The 18,456-nt window shown below is 40.4% G+C and overlaps 1 protein-coding gene across 1 annotated transcript; it reads left to right on the forward strand.

Moving 5' to 3' along the window:
* Positions 1 to 265: 265 nt before the first annotated feature.
* On the forward strand, positions 266 to 17,567 carry CHMP4C (charged multivesicular body protein 4C). Its single transcript, XM_048286766.1, has 5 exons — positions 266 to 631; positions 7,715 to 7,892; positions 9,113 to 9,227; positions 11,777 to 11,885; positions 14,075 to 17,567. Exons 1-5 carry the CDS (start codon positions 436 to 438, stop codon positions 14,137 to 14,139), a joined length of 663 nt encoding a protein of 220 aa, XP_048142723.1. The 5' UTR covers positions 266 to 435; the 3' UTR covers positions 14,140 to 17,567.
* The last annotated feature ends 889 nt before the right edge of the window (positions 17,568 to 18,456 follow it).

Consider the following 18,456-nt stretch of genomic DNA (forward strand, 5'->3'; position numbering starts at 1 on the left):
GACCACACACTGGAACAGATTGCCCAGAGAAGTTGTGGATTCTCCCTCTCTGGAGATACTGAGCCGCCCGGATGCAATCCTGTGCCATGTGCTCTAGGATGACCCTGCTTGAGCAGGGAGGTTGGGCCAGATAACCCACTGTGCATTCTGCGGTTCTATGACATGGGAAAAAAGAAAGGGGGAAGCACAAACTCGGCAGCCGCCTAGGCAGCGGCGGCCCGGCCCGGGACCCTGCGGCTGCCCTGCGAAGCTCGCCGGCTCCTCCTGCCGCTCTGCCCAGCTCGGCCAGCCCGGAGCCGCCCCCGGGCCCGCCCCGCCGCCAGGTGCGGTGCCGCCGCCGCCCATGGGCTCAGGAAGTGCTGTCACGGCGGAGGTTTCTGAGGACCGGGCTGGTCAGACCTTTCCGTCGGCGGGTGCCGAGCCGGGATCGCCGCCATGAGCAAGATCTCCAAGTTCTTCAAGGGGGGCGGCTCGGCTGCCTCCAAGGGCCGCGGGGGTCCCTCGCCGCAGGAGGCGCTGGCCCGGCTGCGAGAGACGGAGGAGATGCTCAGCAAGAAGCAGGAGTACCTGGAGACGCGGATCGAGCGGGAGCTGGCGGTAGCCCGGCAGCACGGCACCAAGAACAAGCGAGGTGAGGGCCGGGCCCCGCGAGACTAAATCCCGGGGCTGGAGGGACTCGGGTCTCGCCGGGGCTGTGGCTGGGCCGGCTCACCTGGCTCCGCAGGTGTGCAGCGTGATTCGGCTGTGGGCTCCGAGCAAGTATCACCACACGCGAGGCGGGATGGTGGTTTTGGGTCTTTGGCATCTGTTAGTGTTTAATGAACTGTGGATTCATATAGCGGGATGGGAATTTGTTATTCCTCACAAAATTTAGTGTCTGTGGTTTCCTGTGTGATTGTTCTGTTCGTGCTTTGCACCACAGTCGATGCAGGTATTGGCTGTATACACAGAGAGCAAAGTACTGCTGCTCAACGAGGGGAGGGAATCGCTGTTTGGGGGCTCAGCATTGGCTGGGCAGGTGGCAAAGGGGATGAGGGATGTGAGGATCTCCTGTATATTCATGAATAAATGCACATTATCCCTATTGCTGACAACTGAGGAACAAAGTGATGCAATGATTCATCCAAATCATGTAAGAAGTATATGTGCAACCAAAAAAAGAATGATAGCTTAGAGCATTAGTGACTGGTCTGGGACGCTGTTAGCTATGAAGGAGAGGATGCTAAGGGGTCAGAACGTCTGGCTCCTGTGTATACTGATGTTGTCATTCCTGGGAAGCAAGTGATGGTAGTCAGTGTCTTGGGGATATACAGACCTCTGAGAAACAAGTTAATTACTTCCTAAAGTCACGTGAAGGCCTATTTGTCTACTCTGAGCTGTATTTTAATTCAAATGCTTCAAAACAGAAGAAGAACATTTTGAATTAAAGATTTGTGATGTAACAAGAAAGTAGGTCTTTTGCCTGCTCTTTCTGTTACTCAATAATTTAAAAAATAATGCCATGTTACTTCAAACTTGTGAGGAGCTGTGTGTGTTAGAGGTGTTTTGGTTAGCCCTCTAATGTATTTGTAATACTTTAGCATTTAATAATTATTAGCAAAAGGCAGTTTAACTAAACTAACTTTTAGTTAGAAGGGATTTAAAATCATGGGTCAAGATGGGACAGATTTGAAGGCATGGTCAGGGGAAGTAAAGTCAATTCAGCAGCACAACTGAGCCAGCTGCTCGAGAGCATGGGAGCTGTCAGTGTTGTCCCAGTCTTGCCTTTTCTACTCCCCTGGCTTCAGCTGGAGTGTCTCTTGGTTCCTTGTCGAGGTACTGGCACCGTGCTGTTACAGTGAGCTAGTTCAGAAAGGTGATCCAGCTGGAAGCTAATTTGCTATGGGACAAAGTGACCAGGTAGCTCCTGGGGCTGAATTCATTGTGCAAAAGCCTGAGCTGCGGGGCTGGTGCAAGAAAACAGGCTGGTTCCTGTGACTGTAGCAATTCCTGGTTAAATCCAGACACGCTGTTCTGGAATTTCATTCCAAACCCGGACTATAAACTGGCACATTTTCAGAGAGAAGAAGCATTTCCTGCCTCGCTCCTGCCCTTGTGCTGCTCCCTTCCTTTCCCTTAGCAGAGCTCCCTGAAGGGTGTGTTTCAGAAAGATGGATGTTGTAAAATATTGTGGTTTTCTTTGTCTGGGTTATTTTTTTTACCCAGGATAGTTTAAGTTCCACTTATCCAGTTGACCTGCTAGCTGCATGAGTGCTCGTCCACCTGCGAAGGAGAAGGTGGTGCACAAACAGGAATGAGAACTTGTTGGGAAAAGGTGGATCTGCTTCTCCTTTAACTCAGCTGGTTGATGGTGGTTTTAGGTGTGTGTTGGCTTTTTGCTTCAGGCATGCAGCATTTGATATGTGAACGTTTTCTCCCAGATCGTTGTTTCCACTGCAGTACCCAATATGCAATTGCCCTAGCTTTTTATCTGTGAAATTGTTCATGGAGTCATATTGCAAACTGGATTGTTGAGCTGATCGTGGTTAAAAATAACGCCTTTTATTTTGTCATTTGCTCAGGGACCAACAGTTAAGGACAGTAAAGAGGCAAGAGTAGGGCAAAAAGTGCTGTGTGGCAGTTTTTATTCATGCCAAAAATTGTTCTTAAACCAAAATGGGATAGTCTAAGTACAGCCAGAGGAGAAACAATATAAACTATGTTTTTTTTAAAATATAACCTTGCTGTGCCAAAGTGCTTAAATTTAGCAGGATAATCAGTGAACTTACATCCCCGATAATATGTCTTAATTTGATATGTCAATTGCTTTACAGTTTAATTACTGTTGATTTACATATGACAGCATATTAGCTGGTGTATGGTACTGTATAGCTCAGAGAAAATCTGTGTGAACCGGCATCTATTGTAATGTTATGTAAACATACAAATGAGAGAATAAAGGTTTTAAATCTCCATTGCCTTGTTGAAGTGAATGTTTCAGAGGGACATCACTGGTAATTTTTAATGTTTTGGTTTTTTTTTTCTTAATTGCATCTATGTAGAAGCCTATGGAAACTAAAATGGGGCTGTCTGCAACTGGAGCAAGATGTGTGTAGGGATAGAAAATGCACCAAATTAGCATGATCACACATGATTTTTAGGTGCATGAGTCTGAGTCACACCAACACAAGAGGGAGCAGATTCAAGCACCAGCAATTTCTCATGACTTCATATGACTCTTGAATGTGTTTCATGGGACGTCAGTAGGCTTAACTTGAATTAAAAGCTGTGATGCATCATTTGTGCGATAGATGTGAAACATCACTGAAATACTCCTGGCTTTTCCTTTATGAAATATCTCTGCAGTTCCTGTACCTAATCTGAAATTAGCTATACTTTTGAGCTGATACATTTCCAGCATTCCCCATTAATATCTGATTGTAGCTAGACCACTTCAGGTTTTTTTGTTTGCTGAGGTTCCTCCTGCAGAGGTTATGTCATGAGAAGCAATATTTTTTTCACAGTTAGCTCTGACTTCTAATATCTCTCTTTTTTCTATCTCTTGCTGTACTTTTAGGGGGTATCTCAGTTTCAGCCAGTGCATAGCTGCCAACTCCATCTACAAATTGGCCTTTCTTCTCCATTATTTTGAAGGACATAGAGGAAAATTTAAAGAACAGGAAGCGATACTGAATTTTTGAGAACTTTGTTTAAAAGGAAATGTGTTTTCTGAAGCAGGCCTGTAATTTTGAAAAGAACATATACGTGAATGTGTGTTGTTTCATCCCGGTGTCTTTCACAGATCCTAAAAAACCCCAAAAACTTAATAAAAGGAATAAAGTTAAGATAAGTCATCCAGAATAGGATTAAATCTTAACTATAAAGAACCACATAGTATTACTGAGGACAAAACCTATGAAGAAAGTTGGAATAACAGGGAGGGTTTCACAAGTAGATGCTACTAAAGACATTGTGTGTTACGGTTGGGCAGGGCTTATGTAGCCGTGTAGCATTCCTTTTCAATGAGTTAGGTGTAACCAGCAGGCTGTTGAAGCCAAACAACGATGTGGTAGTTGTGTGTTATGAGGGATAGGACAGTCATGCCTGCGGCAGGCTGTGGGACAGGTTGGGAGTGAGGGTTTCTGGCAGGGACATAAAGGAAAGCCCTTAGTGGGTCTCTGCTCTGTGAGTTACAGTGATTATTCTCGACTTTAGTGAGCACATTTCCAGTGTCTTGCCATGAACTGGAATGCTTGTAACTGGTCCAGCTCATTGTTGTTCTTGATTTACCTCCTCAGTTGTAACTGCATATGGCTTCCTCCACAAGGCTTTATGGAATATGGATGCTGAAAATGAGCCTAATTAGGGTCCTATGATTTTTATGGCCTCAGCAGCATTGTCTTCAGTTGTCCCTGGAGTGAGGGAGATCAGAATCTGCAGTCCATCAATCCCTTGCAGGCCTGAGGTGGAGGTTTGTGAACTGTATCCAAGAATGAGATCCAGTATTTTCACAGTGGTGTTATATTTTCTGAAGAAATACTCTTTCCCTACTTCACCAGTTTCCTCATGGGAATTATAAGGATTATTAGACAATCTTTTTATTTCTGCTTCAGAAGATGAGATTGTTGATACTTTCTGTATTGATGGGTGTTGGTGGTGGGCTTGACAGGTAAAGGGGGTATTACTGCACTGTTTCTTTTCAATCTGATCTGTGATGGAACCATGAGAAGGGTGCCTCAACTCTTCCTATGTCATTACTTCTGTTTGTCCTTTTGAAATCTGCATATTCAGTGTGGCCAGGATTCCAATTGCCCAGCTGGCCATTTCTGCTTCCTTAATAAAGTGTCAGCATTGTAGTTACAATGGAAAAGTGCCCTTCTGTATGCTAATAAAAGTAGTTCATTAATATGCAAACTTAAACTGACATCTGTTGTTCCAGACACCTTGACTATAAAATAAAAACTCATATTAAAAGCAGTGGTTCCTAATCTATGAGCTGTGTCCTGCTTACTGGACTTGGGAGTAGGGGAAATGTGCTAAAGCCCAGCCAACTGCTGACCATTATAAAATTCAGGAGTTGAATTGGCTTCTTTGGAGCACAGCGGAAAAAGTGTATGAGACTGCTTTTGTTTGTTTTTTCATGGAGAAGCCCTCCACCTCTTCCTGAATGAATTAGGGTTAGTTTCTCATGCTTCCTCAGACTCTACCTCTGCTCAAACTCATCCTCCCCAGTCTGTGTTCCTACTTTGAAATCTTTGGAATGGGGAACACCATTTTTCAGTGCCATTCTTAGACCATCAGTGAAGTGAGTTGTGTTTTCTGCTCAATTTCATTATATTTTAATAGATAATGTTCTTCTCCTGTTTGGTAATTAGAATGTGGGAGCATTATAAAGCAGAAGCATTTCAATCCTGTAAGAGTTGCACAAAAATTTTAAAATGCTTGTAATATGCAGTAGAAAAGCACCAAAAGTTCTTGATACTCTGTGAAACACAGAAAAATAGATTTCAAATAACAAGGAAATTCTCATAGCTATAGGAGCTACTATAGCAACATACTCTGCAATAAAGGGCATTAATTTAATACAAATCAGGAAAATCGTATAGCATGGTGTGAGAATTTATAATGCTTTAGTTGATAAGGAAGGAGTATGAATTAATTTTCTATGAAGTTCTGCTAGTCATGGGTAAAATTACCTAAAGAGAAGGAAGATAATATGTTGCACCACAATAGTTAGGAAAAGCTGTTTATGAATAGGTGAAGTCATAGAGAGTTTAGCTTCTCCTGTGTTTTCTTGATTTGGGTGTGGTTTAATTAAATGATCTTCAGGATTTTGAAAACAGCTGCTCTGTGTGTAACTGAGGAAATTCATTTTCCCTGTGAGCAGCTAATAATAACAGCACCATTGCAGAGTCCCATTTCTGAATAACACTGACTAGAAAGACTGCCCCATGGTAGATTCTTGCTCCAGCTGAAGCCTTTCTGCATCAGCTCGTTAGTGCTCCTCAGTCCACAAGGCCTCGGAGTCCTCTCTGGCGCAGCTGGTGTTATGCACTGTTTCAGACTGTTACATTTGTCTGGAATCTCTAGCTTCCTAACCTAGGAATCCAGGATCAAATTTGATCCAATGGCAGCTAAGAAAGGAAGTGGCTGGTGTCCTAACTCTACCAATAAGAAGCATAAATAAGTAGGAAAATAATAAGTAGGTAAAGATTGTTTGGGAGTAGATCAAAATTATGTATTTTAGAATTGCCAGTGAGAATTTTACAATGCTTACATTTGCTGTGTGCATGACATTATCTGATGTTTGTGCATCTTCTTCAGAATATGCATGATCTTTGAACCATCCCCCAAAACCTGGGAAATTCTTGGATTTGAATACCGTGATTAATCTGTTGGGATTGTGGCTTGCTGTCCTGAAATATTTTACTGCCGGTGGTGGAAGGCCTCTAAGCCTGTGTGAATGCCTCTCCTTGTGCAGCTCATGATGAGCAATTTTGATCATTGATCATTGATTCAAGCATTTGTCAACAAAACATTAATTTTTTTAGTGTGTTGTTACACACCATAAATCTACGTGCCCTCCTTGGGGGGATCCTAATTTAATTTGAAAATTTGTGTACCCCAGTGTCAAGGTTCAGTGTTATTGCACAGGGGCAATTATTTGAACAAAATGGCAACAGTAGCTGCTCCTGTTGGTTGAGTTTGGGGGGCTGCAGGGCTGCTGGGACTTGCAAGCTCTGAATCTGTTTAAAAAATTAAGTGTAGGAGACAAGGGAAGGGATGGGGGTGTTAATAGCATTGAAAGAAACCAAACAGTGGGTTAACTCACTCTCTTGGTTTATTTGGTGGGTTTTTTTCGCCTGGCACATGTGTAGTTTGGAAAGGACTATCATCAGGAAATGCTTGTGGCAAAATTGTGTGTGTTCCCACACCCTGTGGCCAAGAGAAAGTCCTTTTCTCCTCCTGCTTGACACGTGCATTTATTCTGGTAATGATTTACTCTGGGCAAAGTACGCTGGTCATATCTTAGTGAATATAAAAGACTAATCTTGACAATTTACAAAGATAATGGAGTGTAGCTGGATTTCACTGTGCCCGTGTCTACAAAGTTCTTTATGTTTTCAAATTCTAAGGTTTAAAGATCACATTCCTAAGTGATTGTAAGAAACAGATGAGCTAAAAGCTGGAGAAATTAAAATCTTGCTCTGATCTAACCCTTCTGTCTAGCTGGGCCATTTGGTCTCTCCATTGCACTTCACAGTTACTGCTGCTGAGACAAAGCTTAGAAAGCACTATTGGTAGAATTGTGGTTATCATGACAGATCTTCATACACTGTCTTCCTTAGGTTTTACTTACATCTTGCAGCTTCTTCTTTTCTTCTTTCTTCTGTTTCTGCTTTCTGACTACTCTCTGATGTTTTTCTTTTTCCTTCCCATCTTCCCTGCTTTGCCTCTGTGCACAGGATGGAGTTCAAGATCTCCCACAGTGGAGGAAGAAGCTGCTTTTCCTTGTGGCACTAAAAGGAGTTAATCTAAAAGAGGCTTCCCAGCATGTTCATGGAACAGCATGTTGGTGATTAACAGGCTCCTGATCTGGTGTGGTCAAAGTTTGTCTCCCTAGTAAGGTAGGAGGGTGAGAATTATAAATTCTACAGGTCAGCTTGGTGCTGAGCTACTTGTCCTTGCATTTGCTATGAAAATACACAGTGCACTTTGCCTCTTCCCATTCCAGCTGCCTTACAAGCTCTGAAGAGAAAAAAGAGATATGAGAAACAGTTGAATCAAATTGACGGGACACTTTCGACCATTGAGTTCCAGAGAGAGGCATTGGAAAATTCCCACACCAACACAGAAGTACTCAAGAATATGGGTTATGCTGCACAAGCTATGAAAAAAGTACATGAAAATATGTAAGTGTTTTCTAGTAGTTTCCAAGTTGAATTTACTAACCGCTTTCAAATTATTCTATCGCTACACACTGTTGTATCAAGTTAGATAGTTTTGACTTCATTTTTGGTTCGGGCATCCAATGTCAGGAATGCTTTTGGTGCTGTAGTGTTTTATTTGGCAGAAAAGTATATTTTCTTAACAATAAATCTAGAAGGACGTTCACTTAACTAGTGAGATCTGTTTTCTTAAGTCTGTCTTGGCAGTGGAGAGTGGCCTCTGTCCCTGGTTTGCCTAGAAGAAAATCTAGCCATAGAAACCAGGTGGACTCTTTTCCTCAGAATCCATAAGCTGGACTGTGAGATTCAAAGTACTAATTAGACCTGACACCCCCTCCTCCCGCTGCCCCGCATAAAAAAGAATTACCTTCGTTTTTGTCATATGTCCTATATTGTTTCAGGGGGTGTTTTTCTGCCTGAACAAACAGAGTTAAATCACAAGGGTTGTTCTGGGAGAAGTAAACAGGAACTGAAACAATAATGAAGTTAACAATAAGGGGAAACCTTTAAATGGGGTACAATTCTGTTAAGTTCCCCCCAGTTCTGGTGAAAGCTTAACATCAAAAAAGATCTATAAAATCATAAAATAGTTTGGGTTCAAAGGGACTTTTAGAGATAATCTTGTCCAAACACCCTGCAGTGAATAGGAATATCTTCAACTAGATCAGGTTGCTCAGAGTACATCCAATCTGACCTTGGATGTTTCTGGTGGTGGGGCATCCACCATTTCTGGGCAACCTGTGCTGATGCTTCACCAACCTCATCGTAAAAAACTTCTTCCTTGTATCAAAACTAAATTGACCCTCTTTTATTTTGAAGCTATTACCTTCTGTCCTTCACAACAAGCCATGTAAATGTTTATCCCCATCTTTCTTTAAACCCCTGAGTACCGAAAGCCCTGTAAAGATGCTGACTTTGGGGGTCTGCCCATGGGCTGTGACTGTCTGACAGAGGTATGAGGAGCACAGAGAGGGAGAGACACACTCTGCTGCAGTTTGACTTTTGTTATAATCCCAACGTGGAAGTAGCTGGACTGGGTGTAGGTGAGGAAAATTATTCCCTGTGAATTCTGCTGTTCACAGAGTCATGGGCATAAAAATAAATTAGGGTCTGTTCAAGTGAGTCTGTTCTGTAGGATTTGAATGATATATCTTTAAAAAAATGTTTCCATGTCACCTTTCCAGGGATTTGAACAAAATTGATGATTTGATGCAAGATATCACTGAACAGCAAGATGTTGCCCAGGAAATTTCAGATGCTATCTCAAACCGAGCCACCTTTGGTGATGAGTTTGACGAGGTTAGTACTTCAGGCCTGTAAGTTTTAACTCCATAGTTATTTTGCTGTGCAGTGGTTTGTTTCTCAAAAAGTGTGGATATGAAATTCCTTGGTTCCAGCTTACCCTATCTAGGACAATTGTATAATTTTTAATATAAATATAAAAATTAAATAAAACTATTAATATATAAAATACATAATGTACTAAATAGAAATCTGTAGATGTAAAAATATAAAAATTATTTCTGTATACATTTTAAGAAAAGCATTTTTTACTACACTCCTGTAGTTATTTTTCTCATTTGAGCCACGGAAGAATGAGGTCACTAAAACGTGTAATTTGTACTACTCCAAGTGGACACTGAAACATACAATTTTTTTGTTGCTCCAAATAGACATCTGTTTGACTAAGTGCATGTCCCTGTGTCATGGACAGGCTGCTGTTCATAATTCTGAATATTTGGACCATTTTTTAAGGTTGGTTGTGGTGCTTGGAGATGCAGGTCCTTTCCCTGTTGCCCAGACCCCAGAAGCAGATCCATTTGGTAAAAGTAATACCTGTTGGAGGTAATAAGGTGTCATTCTAGAGCTCTTTTCTTTTGAAATCCCCACAAGGCATTTAGGACCTTCTCAAAATTTGTTGCAGTAGTTTTCATCCAGTGCCCCCAGATTTGATTTTGTATATCTAAGCAGGATATTATTTATTTCTGATCCTGTCATGGCTGAGGACTCAAAGGTCAAGGATACTCAAATTCTTGTAATCTGTGGAATGCAGAGATGAGTATCAAGCTCAGTATCACAACCAGTTTGGTTTTGTTTTTCAATTTCGTTTCAAAATGACCAAGCACTAAGGATCATTTGAAGAATGGCCTGAATACTCAAACCATTCACTCTATTCCCAACTAATTGGTTCCTATGTGCCCAAATGGACAACAAAGAAAAATATAAATGCTGTATCGCACATATTTGCTTGATTGGGAGGTAGAGGAAGTTCCATTCAACAGTTCTAATTCATTGAAAGTAAGAATGATTCTTTGTATTTTGTTCCCATTACCTGCTTTCCTGTATTTCTACTTTGAATGTAAACAAACTTTCCAAGAGACATTTAGTCATTACTGGCACAAGGAATGGGATTTGGCCTGAGCTTCAAACAATTGAAAAACATACTGTCCATCCCAAACAGCTGTACAGTGTCTTACTTTTCATCAGTGCTTAACTTTTTTGGAGTCTAGGCTTAGTAAGCATGTTGTAGATTGACCTGGAAGTTCCTAAGAGATACTAGTGGAAGCTGATGTGCATTGTTCCTGTTTGGGAAATAAGCCACTGTCACTTGGGGCATTTGCATAGGAGCCTAATACTGACAGTACTTGGGTAGTAACTGGTAAACCTGGTTTGCAGGCTACTGCAGCTTAAGAGTGCTAGAATCAATGACATAATTGCTGGGATATAAGGTGGTTTGTGTTGAAGGATGATTTTTTTTTTTTTTTTGAAGGATGTTTTTTCCACGCTCTTGGATGTATTTTTTCTTCACATGTGTGCCATGGGTGTAAGGAGACCATGGAAGCATGTGATTTCTCCTGCCCCGGACAGGCACAGAAATATAAGAGTTCTTTCTCCCTGGGTTGGCACAGTGCATGTTTGCCTTAAATTATAAAACCAAGTAAATCTAGGTATCAAGTTCTGTGGTGGCTATGCACCTATGATTTTAACTTCTACATTGGTGATAAACAAAGTCTAAATGTGTAGGCAAAGCCCATTTCAATACCTAGTAGCTCCTACTTTACTGCTTTTCTGACACTTCCCCCAGCCCTCTCCAGTTGTTTTTGCCCATTGTTTCTTTAAAACCATTTTACCTATGTGACAAATGCCCATTTCTCTACAAATATGTAACATTTGGCTTCCTTTCTTTGGGAAACGTCAGCCAAGGAATAGTTCCTTGATTTTTTTAAAAAGTGTACAGCCTTTTTAGTTTTAGCATTGTATGAGTGGATTAGATCATCTGTCCAAATCAGCCTCTGCACCTAAAAGCCCACGAGTGCTGCGTGCTTCAAGAGTGGATAGCAGGACCCAGGAGACAGTTTTGATTCCAGTGCTGCTTTGAAATCACATATAATCCTGGATTTGTGTGATAAATTATGCTGAAGCATAATGTTTAATGACAGTCTGCCTTATAACCAGTGGAAGGTGTTTGCCTTTTAAAATGGGAGAAATGGCACATTAAAGTTAGAATCCATTGAAAAGTACAGGCTCTAGATTTGGAACAAACCTGAGGACAGCAGAGAGGCTTTTTACTCCCGTATTTGCCTTTTTGACGTGTATTGTACTGCAGTTAGTTTTGTTTCTAATTTTATTCCTGTTTCTAACTTCCACTGTCTTATTTTCGATGTTCAATTAAGATTTACTGTTATTGTCCATACTTAGTAAAAATTACACTTTTAATATGCTGTTTCCTGATAAATCCTTTCAGGTGTAAACTGTTTTTTCAGTAGTACTTTGCTTCATGGTGGTTAAATGTGTCCTTGTGTGTGATCACTGTCTATATTTGTAAATAATGTTTCCCTTGAATTTAGGATGAGTTGATGGCAGAATTAGAAGAACTGGAGCAAGAAGAACTGAACAAGGGAATGAGAGATGTCAGGTTGCCAAGTGTTCCGTCCACATCGCTGCCTTCTCGCCCTGGTAAAATGCCTGCTTGCCATTTTACATTTCTCATGATTAAGCCATGCTGTGAGAGAGAGGAGAGGAAGACAGGGTTTCAGATCTCCATTTAGCTCTTTTTTAACTTTTAAAATGTTATAAATTCCTTTTCCTATTTTTGTATCTGCTTAACAGAAAAAGCAGAGTAGAATTCCATTTTGCTCTATGAAAGCCTTTAGGACCAAATTCTCTGTAGATTTGGGGAGACAAACTTGTGGAACTTGACCTTGCATATATACTGATGAATCTCCTACTGAAATGTAGTAAGATAATTAAGGAATGATCCTTTCTGCCTTTTTTTTGTTGTTTTTGGCAATTAAATCCTTAGTCTCTTTCAATTAGAGTCTGACCTAGATTCAAAATGTTTAGGTCATAAAGATCCAGCTTTGCAGGGTAGTGGTTTGATATTTTCCACTGGTATTTTAATTAAAAATGAAGGAGGCAGCAGGAAGTACATATTTAAAGACATATTTTCATTCCTTTGCTGTCTTTCTACTGAATAGGCTTATTCCTGGTATTAAGCTGTAGTTTTATTTTTCTGTAGTTCTGCCCTGTTCATTTTAAATTAAGCTAGAGGCAGTTAACTTCTACTACACTTTCCACCGTCAGTTGAAAGACTTACTGTGTACTGACACTAGTAAAAGAATATAAATACTTGATGGTAAGGACAGCACACGTGACACAGGTTGTTTATGGTTTCTGCTGCAGAACAGGTTACCTAGACCAGCTTGACACAAATACTGTTATATGTGTTTTGGCAGATGGCGCTTAAATCCTGAGAAGCAGTTTAAAATGTTCAGACTGAGACTGTGGCCTCATCTACTGAAGTCAACTGCAAAACAGCTAGTAAAAAAAAAAGGGATTTAGTGAAAATTCAGTCTGGCCATTTAGGATTTGTTCATACATTGTCTTCCAGATCCAGCTGTGCCAGTTGACATTTTTATTAAACCCAGACCACCTCCATGTGTTTCTCACTATTTTAATTTTCTACTTCATCCGTCTGTATGGCTGCTTCAGGCAAGATGAGCTGGTTACAATTATATAGTTCAAGGCACTGAGAAACTGGCTTATGTTTTCTGAAACTTGCTGCTTACTGTTACACAGCAACAGCAAAGTCAGAACAGTTGATATAATGCTTCTAATTGGAGATGCATGTTGCCCTCCTGATTTTGAAGATGAGGAAACTGCAATGGAGCAAGGCATAGTGACCTTCCCCAGTCACACAGTGAACCAGTGACACTTGCAGAATAGGGACTGAATCTGTGGTCTCCATGTACTTCTCCCACCTTTAGTCCCTGAAGGTGGTAGTTGCAGTCCCCTCAGGATGGCGGCTCCTGGCCCTGCAGCTGCCTCCGGGGGGGAGCCGGCTGGCCGCTGTAAAGGGGCACACGTGGGTGTTGCACCCAGTAACAGCGTTCCACTGGTGCTTGGAGAGATGCCAGTCCTGATGTGCACAGCCCACAGACAGAGGAGGCAGCATGAGGTTCAGCCCGGGCTGTTGGGCGTCTAGTTTGCAGATCAGCAAATGAAGACAATTTGGGTGAGGTTTTCGTGCAGTGAAGGCAGATGATGAGTGTGAGGAGATTTGCGTACAAAGGGACAAAATGTGTGTGGGACCTGATACAGAGCTGGGAATTGCTGCTGCTGTGAACGCAGCAGTTAACTGGCATCACCTGAGCAAAGTAAGTTCAGGAACTTCTTTCTCCGTTTTAATAAATGACACCACCCATTAAAACGGGGTGAGTTCATTCAGAGACTGGGCTTGCATGTACAGAACCTCTCAGCACTATTTGGAAAGGTAGCAGGATGTGCAGCTGGCCAGGGTAGGTCACTTTTGCTCATTTACATGGTGGTGCGAGAACTGACAGCATTCTTGTGGCCCCTTTCCAGCTGTGAAAACTCTTAGATATCAAATGTTTTTTCTGTGTGAGTCTTTCAGTAGGAATTGCATCAGACCTATATTGTGAACTTTAGGGTTCTGTGGGAAATAATGATGAGGCAAAATAGTCACATCTCTTATGAGCTTCATTCCTGCATTACCCATGTTCAGCTTGCTACTGAGTAAATTGGTCTGAGATCTTCAAACTGAAGACTATGCAAGTCCTCATGCTAACAGATAGAATGGTTCTGACTGTTACATTAGTTGATGGTTATTGTCTCTTTATCTGCAGCATCGACCAGGAAGAGAGCAGAGGATGAAGATGAAATGAAGAAGCTGGCTGCCTGGGCTTCATAAGAGCATGGTCTCTTTATAACACCAAACATTATAGTGCAGATGTAAAGAGCTGTAATGCTGTTTTATAAAAGCACTCATTTAGTGTGGTTGTATTTCATACAGGCTGGGGTTTTTTATGGCAAATCTTGCTAAGACTGGTGTTACTGCCATATTACAAAGCTAGTTTAAAAACCAGCAAACAAAAGAATTAAGTAGTTGCCTAAACCTTCAGGCATTAATTTTTTTTCAGCCTCGTCAAGAGATTTGTTTTATTATTAGTATCAGTTTTTATTAGGTACTATCTTACCATATCTGTTGGTTTGTAAAACCTGTGTGCCTCACTTGTGCTCAAAGCTGGATTAATTTTTGAAATGAGAAAGTTAAGGAAGTCATCAGGGTCCTATAACTAGAGGGTTATTTGGTTCAGACTATTTAATATTAGCAAAACAGCTTAATACATGTCCTGACTTGCAAGTTCTCTGAGTACAAGAGCTAATAAATATTCATTTGGGCATGAAGATTCAAACAGTCTACCTGGAGCAACTTATGTTGTCCTAGATATTAAGAAGAAACTCTACTGTAGGGTTTTTGAAGTGGGATACGTTATTTGTTTTAACTGGCCAAAATGTCCCATGGACTTCTATAGGTCAACTTGAATTTTATTTTGGACTATTTCTGACTTGGTTGCAGAATTACAGTGATAAAGGAAAGTGAAATGTCTAAGTTCTTACAGATTCTTGACAAACAATACTCATTTTCATTAACCCTGTCAAAAATTCAGAAGAGATTTGACCTTCCTTTGTTCTCCTCTATCTTGTTTTTTTAGGGTGAGTCTTTACTTTGTATGATAATACTCATCCTCAAAGGAAATTAGCAACACATTTTGAATTATACCATTTCAGAACAGTTTCAATTTCTGAGCTTTGGTTCTTTTCTCTTACTCAGTTTGTGAATAGAAATAATACCAGTGTGTTGCATTTGCAGTGCCTTTTTAAACCCTGGTTAAAAGCCGATTCTGGGTTACTTGTAAAGTTGGTGTGTTACTGTCTAACTAACAGCCTTTTAGCCTAAGGAGAAAATGCCACTCTTGAGTGCTAAACTACTACATGTATGGAGAAATCGCTGTTCAAATACAACCCAAAAATTAAATAGGCTGCTTTGTACTAACGAAGTTTATTTAATAAGTCTTAAGCTCTATGCTAGTAGCCTGCTGTCAATCACAAGGAGATAGTAAAACACTGTGGAGTTCCTAGGAGTGTAGGAAGCAGAGTCCTTAATCTAGGTTTCTTGTTTTCAAATGACTTTAAATTTAATGATGACCAAACCACCTGGGGAATAATGCTAAACTTCGTTTCTGTGGATCTTCAGCAACAGAAGACTGGCCCCTTCTCCTGCAGGCTTTGGCCTGTGATTTGCTGTGTGTTCAGCTTCAACAGCCTACAATAGCCTTCAGCTTAGTGGATTTTAGGTCAAGCATCACTAAGTATGTGTTTCTAGACGTGGCCTGCTCAGAACCTTTCAAGTTGAGCCCCATGCATGAAACCTAAAATGTATAACCCCTGTGGAGAGATTGACTTTTTCAGAACTTTCATTCTCTGTGGAGGAATTGGTTTTGGTTTGCATCTGTATGAGAGGTGAATCGAGTCTTGCTACTTTACTTAGGATAATTTTCTTTCTGGAAAAAAAACTAGGTGTGTTAATTCTGTCCTAAAATTTGGAGGTATCAAGAAAATTTTCCCTTTTTGCTGAGAGTAGAGAAAGTCTGGAATTATTTATTTTTTGTTTTAAATACAAAATAAAACAGAAAAAAGAAAGAAAGAACTGCCTTAAATTTAAAAATACATTTTGAACTCTCAAGGAGTAGGAAACCAAATGCTAACAAAATGCTACTTGGTTTTAATGCTTGCTGAAATTCAGCATGAGATGCTAGCTGAAAGCAGGAATATTTAGTAAAATAGCAAATATTCTAAGTTATTTTGAATCTATTTGCTAATCTTTCTGGCTTGAATCCTATGTTCCAGGTGTGCAGTTCATGCAGGTCTCTGAATCGGGTACAGAATGTGTTAGCACACACTGGTTGTGTGACTGTGCAAGGCTGGCAGTGTGCTTGTGGACACTTCTGGCACTTCTAAATAGCATTTCTTTGCCAACATAGTGCCATAGTTAGCTTGGAAAAGCTGGCTTCTAGCCTCTGTTCTTGGTCAAATTAGTAGTTTAACCATGTTTGGCTCTTACGTAGCACTTGGCATATTTGAAGTGCTCTACAACCTAATAGGTCTCTAAGCTCCCATTTTGAAACTAAAGTGACTTTCAGTCTGCTTTGGAAAATATGGGCCTGCTGTTTTTGTGTAAGAACTTTCCCTGTGAACACCCCTCAGAAGAGAGAAAGAAAACCTATAGAAGATCTCCTTTGCAAACCAGCGTTTGACTGCTGGCCTTCAGCAATGTTTTGGCCAAGTGTTGATCCTAAAGAAACTTTGGGTGTCTTCAGCTTATTAATCTCAGACCAAGCACTTTAAAAACAAAATTTTTGGTAGATGAAGAAATGAAACTGGATATTCAGGTGAGCTGCTCTGAAAGCTTGTGTATAGTGGCTGGTGATCCTGAAGGACAGACTCACGTACCAGTTCACAGGCCAGGACGTGTGGTTGGTGAAGTTGTACTCAGAAGCACTATAGTGATGTAATGACAGAAACCAAAAGACACCATGGACTTCCATAACTGGAGTGTTTGTTGCCATATTTTTTTGGGACGCCAGTTTTCTTCAAAGGCAATGGGGTTGTAGGGATTTAATTCTTAATTCACCTGAGGGAGTGGCTCTTTCCTGTGTAAATTCAGATAAGTGGGACAAATGGCTCTTTCTTTTTGGAACATATGTCTCTCTTCATGCCAAGATGGTATTTGTTTAGTGTGTAAGCACTCGAAAGTGAATCGTGTCAACGTGTTATTGTCAATGTACCCTATTAACTGGAACATATTTTACAGGACTGTGGCAGCAGATGGTGTACTATAACTGACTTCCTTTCTTGTTGCTTATTTATTCTGAGATTGGGTTGTTTTTTTTTTTCTCCTAACAGGCTTAGATATTTTTAACCTGGATTACTTTAAAAAGAGGAAAATATATTAACAAAAAGTAAAAAAAAATCATATATGTATATATATACACACTGTAAATAAATATTTTAGTGTCATGTTTGTGTTACATGATTTTATTAAATTTCTTTTCCTATCAGGCTAAATTGTAAGTATCCTCTTTACACTGTCATTAGGATATAGTGCTCTTTTAAAGGATGTGAGAATATTTTGAAACATTTTTGATGTATTAATCTTTCAGCAGCAAGCTAGAATTCAAGAATTCTTTGAAGTTGATTTGGTTTAAAAAAACAACCAATAAAAAACCCCACCCCAGTGTAAGCTGTGGTGTTTGGGCTGCATTCCTTCACGCTTAACCATTGTGCTGCAAGAAATTCTTCTATTTTAATATATCCAAAATACCTGCCTCTCCTCCCTCCCCTCTGACGCAAAGATCTCATCATTGTTTCAGAAATATGTGTTTTTCACTTTCCAGGCTGCATTTGAAAGGAAGAATGATCAGGTCTTTTAAAAATGAAAAAGAAAAAAATATGATAGGCAAGGAAGAAGTGAGACAAATACAAAATGCATTTGTTCATTCGTCTTACTAGAATCTCTTTAAAGTCTGTTTGTGTGTACAGTGTCTCACCTTTTGTGTACACACACATATATTTACATGTATGTATGAAATGCTGGAGCAGTGATTTAGGACCACCGTTCGTTATCTGGTGTGGAAGGGTTTCAATTGCTTGGACAGCTTCTCGTTTCCTCTTTGTAAATCCTAAGGGCTTTGTCACAAAATGCCAGGGAACTGCTGTGGTACAAGCACTGCTGGCTGTGTCTGCAACTGTGGGTGGTGGAAGAATAGGATGAGTGTGTGGGGGAAATATTTAGAAAATCTCACAGTCTCATGATGTAGAGTTTATATTATTTTAATTATGTCACTTTTTTTTTAGAAACATACGGAGGAAATTTTAGTCTCAAAAATTATTTAGCACCAGGGATTAGCTTGAACATTGTAAGAATTACAAGTAGTATAATCTCATGTAGCTGTCATATTTTCTCACATCTTATCCCCATTGCAGAGACTGTGGAAAGACTCACCTTCATAGCACTGTTCAGTCAGGTGTATATTGTAGGAAAAATATAGCTGGTTGATGTGACTTTGATCATAGTTTAAGTGGTTTGTTGTTTTGTTACCAGGATGTAATTACCTGGTCACCACTGACCTACTTAGGATCAATATCTGCAATATCTGCAGATAAA

The sequence above is a fragment of the Corvus hawaiiensis genome, chromosome 26 (genome assembly GCF_020740725.1).
Source record: "Corvus hawaiiensis isolate bCorHaw1 chromosome 26, bCorHaw1.pri.cur, whole genome shotgun sequence".
NCBI classification, from domain to species: domain Eukaryota; kingdom Metazoa; phylum Chordata; class Aves; order Passeriformes; family Corvidae; genus Corvus; species Corvus hawaiiensis.